The following is a 5000-nucleotide window of genomic DNA, read 5'->3' as shown; positions in this document are numbered from 1 at the left end:
CACCGAATATTTGTCTCACTTTTAGATGTTTTTGAAGGTCAGTGATGACGTCACAGCTGTGTTCGAATCGGTCTTGTCTTGAAAGATACATGAGAGGAGAAGTGGTTGCGGACAGAGAGGTTGGAGAGAATTCGTGAGGTATATTGTATTGTATGTATATGTATATATGTATACGTATATATATATACATATCAGGGCGCGCGCCCGCGCGTGTGTGTGTGTGTGTGTGTGTGTGTGTGTGTGTGTGTGTGTGTGTGTGTGTGTGTGTGTGTGTGTGTGTGTGTGTGTGTGTGTGTGAGTGTGTGAGTGTGAGTGTTTGTGTGTGTATTAATATATAATCTAAAATATGTTCTTACTAAATTACTGCTGCCAACTTCTCAAGATCAATTCTAATTCATATGCTCATAATATTACTTGATCGCCGCCACCACCCGGGTTTTTTTGGGTTTTAAGGAAACCCAGAGAAATCCAATATGTGCTTATTAAATTTTAATGTGAGTAGCATGACTTAACGGCCTCAAAGCTCGTGGGTGGCTTGGATTCAGTCCTGTTACCGCGGTCGTAGAAAGTTTTAATATTATGATTTTTTTCTTCTATACTTTGGGCGGAAAGGAACTGTCCATCCTACCGCATCATCCCGCGGCTTAGTAAGCATGTTTCTCTGCGAATATGCCCCCTACCTCTAAGGACAGTGGACCAACTTTGACTCTTTGAAACTTTACTTCGATCTATTGTTCGTTTCCTCAGTTCATTCCCTGGCACAATCAGAAGTGTCTCCTTTATCGAATTCAATCGTATCCTCGCCAAAAAGAGAGTAAAAATAAAAAAGAAACAAAATCTACAGACAATGGGCTGGTGAATTATGGCGTGTTTTTCTCACTACAATTTTTTTTTTCTCTCTGCGTTCAAGATGAAAGCAAAGACCCATCCCAGTTACCACAATTCAATACATATGGATTCAACAATTGTATTAATCCACTTATCAAGAATCACAACTTTCAATTTCCAGGTAAAACAAGACTTTTAATACCTGGCACTTAACATACGTGTGTGCGAGATGAAAGCAAAGACCCGTCTGAAGAACGGTTTACAATTATAAGATTATCTGAGAAATCTTTACAATTATAACCAATGCACCTTTTAAATGTAAAATTAATATGGATCTTGACATATATTATATACATATATATTTGTGTGTGTGTGTGTGTATATATAACATATATATATATATATATATATATATATATATATATATATATATATATATATATATATATATACATATGTGTGTGTGTGTGTGTGTGATGTACAACATATATTTGTGTGTGTATATATACATTTATAATATATATTTGCACATTTATATTATAAAGCATCAAAGAGGCGTGTGCAATTAACTTCGCAATTAACTCCGCCACAGCGGAGGTTAAGAGAACAAGAAACAGCAGACGCATTTTGCCTTCCTCCGGGGCCGTCACTTTCAGCGAGGCTATAATTCCGACCGCAGACTCCGACTCGGCGTTTTAGCCACGAGAAAAATCCAGAAACAATTTCCCACCAATTTTCATGGAGAACGCACTTATGCAAATACGTTTAAGTTATCTGAAAATGGTTTTGTTTGCTTTGGCCGCTCGTATGTTATGGAGAGAGAATGAATGGGGTAAACTGCGAGCATATATATTCCTCTATTTGTGTGTGTATGCGAATATATATCGTTTCTCGCTGTAAAAGAAAATAGCATGAATGTGGAGGCGTTCGTATCAAGGAGATGTTCGTTCGTGTAAAAATGACGTCATGAAGTCGTTCGTGTAATAGTGGCGTGATGGAGGCGTTCGTGTATGCAACATTTACGTCGTGGAGGCGTTCGTGTATGCAACGACGTCATGAAGGCATTAGCATAGCAGTAACAATATGGAAGCGTTTGTGGATTAGTGATGTCACTGAGGTGTTCGTGTACGTAACAGTGGCGTTTTGAAGGCGTTCGTGTAACAGTGATTCGAGTTGATGGTGGTGATTATAATAATGAGAATGTTATTAATTGCAGTAGCAGTAGCAATAACGATGACAGAGGAAATTTAGTAGTACTAATAATCATGATAATGATATCTATGATAACAAGCTACAACACGATCATATATGATAAATAGACAAAAAAATAAATAAATATTATTACACACACACAATTATTTATATATATATATATATGTGTGTGTGTGTGTGTGTGTGTGTCTGTGTGTGTGTGTGTGTGTGTGTGTGTGTGTGTGTGTGTGTGTGTGTGTGTGTGTGTGTGCTTGTGCGTACGTATGTATCCATAACTTACACCAATCCCGACCTTACCCCCCTACCCCCCTACCCCCCCTACCCCCCCCCCCCACGCCGACTCACCCCGCACTGACCACGACCTTCCTTCCTCCCGCAGCTCTGATCGTACGACTCCTGACCGGCCGCTTCATCGGAGAGTACGACCCCACCATGGAGGCCGTCTACAGCTACCAGTTCCCACTTGAGGGGTACGACCTGCCGCTCCAGGTCATGGATACGGCGGGTCATGTGAGTGTCGGAGGGAGGGTTGATGAGGGGAAGGTGGATGAGGTGGAGGGAAGGGTGATGAATGATGTGGAGGGGTGATGACTGAGGTGGATGAGGTGGAGGGAGGGGTGATGAATGAGGTGGAGGGAAGGATAATGACTGAGGTGGATGAGGTGATTGAATTAGTTGAGGAAAAAGACGGATGAAATGGATGGAGGGGATGATGAATGAGGGGGATGAGGAAAAAGTGGATGAGGTGAAGGGAAGGGATAATGAATGAGGTGGATAAGGGAAAATTGATTAAGGGAAAGGACGGATGAGGTGGATGGAGTCTATAATGAATGAGGTGGAAGAGGAAAAAGATGAATGAGGTGGATGGAATGAATAATGGGTTAACGAAGGAGGTGGTTGAAGAATGAAGAATGAGGAGGAAGAGGATGAGGAGAAGAAGAGAAAGGAGGAGAAGGAGGAAGAAGAGGGGATAGCAATGGAAGCGGAGGAGGAGGAAAACAAACAAGAAGGAAGAAGAAGAGGAAGAAATATAACAAGGAAAGGGAAGAGCAAATGTACGTGGGGAAGGAGAAGGGAGAGGAAGAGAAAGAGGAGAAGGAGATGACTGAGAAGAAGGAGAAGGAAGGGAGGAAAAGGAAGAAAGGGAGGAAGAGAACAAACAGCAGAAGAAGCAGTAGTAGTTGTTGTATGAATATGCTAATCGTAATAACTTAATGCATTTTCTTTTCATTGTTTTTTTTTTTTTTTCTCACTATGATGCTCAGAACTAAACTACATATACTAGCAATGATAAATTTAGAATTGAATTAATCAAAATGAAGAAGTAATCAATCAGAAAAAAAATATATCTCAGAAAGACACTATTACCATTATAGTAATCAAAGTTTATAACCCAAAGATAATAATATCGATTTTTTTTTTTTTTTTTTTTTTGTATCAGTCCCATTACATTAATGAACTTCAATGATCCTTCAGAAATAAATTATATCTTTGTGGATTTTTCTCGAAAAATTAATTAACTACAGCTTTACCAATTCGTATTTGAAATGAACCAACATTCTCCTCCTCAATAAAAAAAAAAAAAAAACGAAATAGATGTTGATTGAGCGAAATTAACCTTGTGCGAAAAGACGTACTTCTTTTTCATAGGTTTTCGTTATATGATTGAAATGATAGCCAGTTTGATGAAGACTTAGAAAAGAAAATGTTTAGCTAGCATGATGCCCTAAAAAAGGAAGTGAAATGGTGATTGTTTGTATAGCATTTTGTACTGAGTGTATCGCAAGATCTCTGTATATATTTGCATACGTACATACCTGCCTACGGACATGGATTAATTTATCTATTTATCTACTTATTTACTCATCCAAACATTTATTCATCCATGTATTCATTTGCTTATCTAATTATTCATTTAGTTGATGTTATACCTCTAATGTACATAATGGTCAGTAAAATATGATAATGGACACACAAATGATATATATTCATTCCTTCATTAATTCATTTATCCACGTGTTTATTCATCACTACTCATCGCGTTAGCATTGCATCTCTGGCGTACTCAATGCGAGGCCCGCGGGGCGTGGTCCGGCGATTCGTTGCAGGTGGACGTGGTGGAGGCGGGTCGCGAGGCGCAGGTCTCGTGGGGCGAAGGCTTCATGCTTGTGTTCTCCCTGACGTCGCACTCGTCCTTCGCCGCCCTCAGCCGCCTCCGCCGGGTCATCCTCGAGCTGACCCCGGGAGCGCCTCGGCCGATGGTCCTCGTGGGCAACAAGGCCGACCTGAGCCACGCCCGCGAGGTCAACCCTGACGAGATCCGCGACCTGGTCGACTGTTGGGGCTGCGACTACTTCGAGGTGGCGGCGCCCGAGCCGTGGGACGTGGTGGTGCGGCCCTTCACGGCGCTCTATCAGGCCGTGCTCGAGAGCCGGGGGACCTAAGAGTGCGTCGGGAGCCCTCAGGTCCTCGCAAGGGCGTCGAGGAACTGATCCGCAGTTCAAGGGCCACAACATAAGGCAGCTGGGCGTCCGCGGCTCGCCGGAAGAGAGAAAAGACTCTTTCTCGAACTCTTGAAGGATTATTTTGAAAATGATACGGCGGGGACGCGAACCGCTGCCAAGGACGGTGATTGGAAAGTTACAGATGAATTTGACGGTGATCGGATGTGAAGTGCCATTGGTGGTTGTGTTACGAAACTATTGGTCTCGATATTTCATTTACACACGGAACAGTAACTTCGATTTCTTCCATCTAACAAGCTGGGTGATACAACGCTGATCCAGAGTTCTGCTCCTATCGGTTCTCATCCCACTTGACTGTCCCTTCGTCTTCTGTTGATATCACTGCACTTTTGTAATCATTCAGTTTAGAGTTTTTTTAAGTGAAAAGAAGAACAGGAACAAAAATAAACCGTTTTCAAGACCAGCTATCTCGACACAGAAACCATCAAGAAAACT

General features: G+C 41.7%; 1 protein-coding gene across 2 annotated transcripts in view; it reads left to right on the top strand.

The window, feature by feature from the left end:
• The window catches only part of LOC125046114, a 102971-nt gene extending 98055 nt beyond the window's left edge, over positions 1 to 4916 (top strand). For both annotated transcript variants that reach the window (XM_047643758.1, XM_047643757.1), the window contains exons 3-4: positions 2420 to 2550; positions 4149 to 4916. In XM_047643758.1, the coding sequence (XP_047499714.1) occupies positions 2420 to 2550; positions 4149 to 4484 (467 nt within the window). In that variant the 3' untranslated portion in view covers positions 4485 to 4916. The remainder of the gene's footprint in view (positions 1 to 2419; positions 2551 to 4148) is intronic.
• The last annotated feature ends 84 nt before the right edge of the window (positions 4917 to 5000 follow it).

This window comes from Penaeus chinensis, chromosome 38, assembly GCF_019202785.1.
Source record: "Penaeus chinensis breed Huanghai No. 1 chromosome 38, ASM1920278v2, whole genome shotgun sequence".
NCBI lineage: Eukaryota > Metazoa > Arthropoda > Malacostraca > Decapoda > Penaeidae > Penaeus > Penaeus chinensis.
This window is presented reverse-complemented; position numbering and strand designations above follow the sequence as displayed.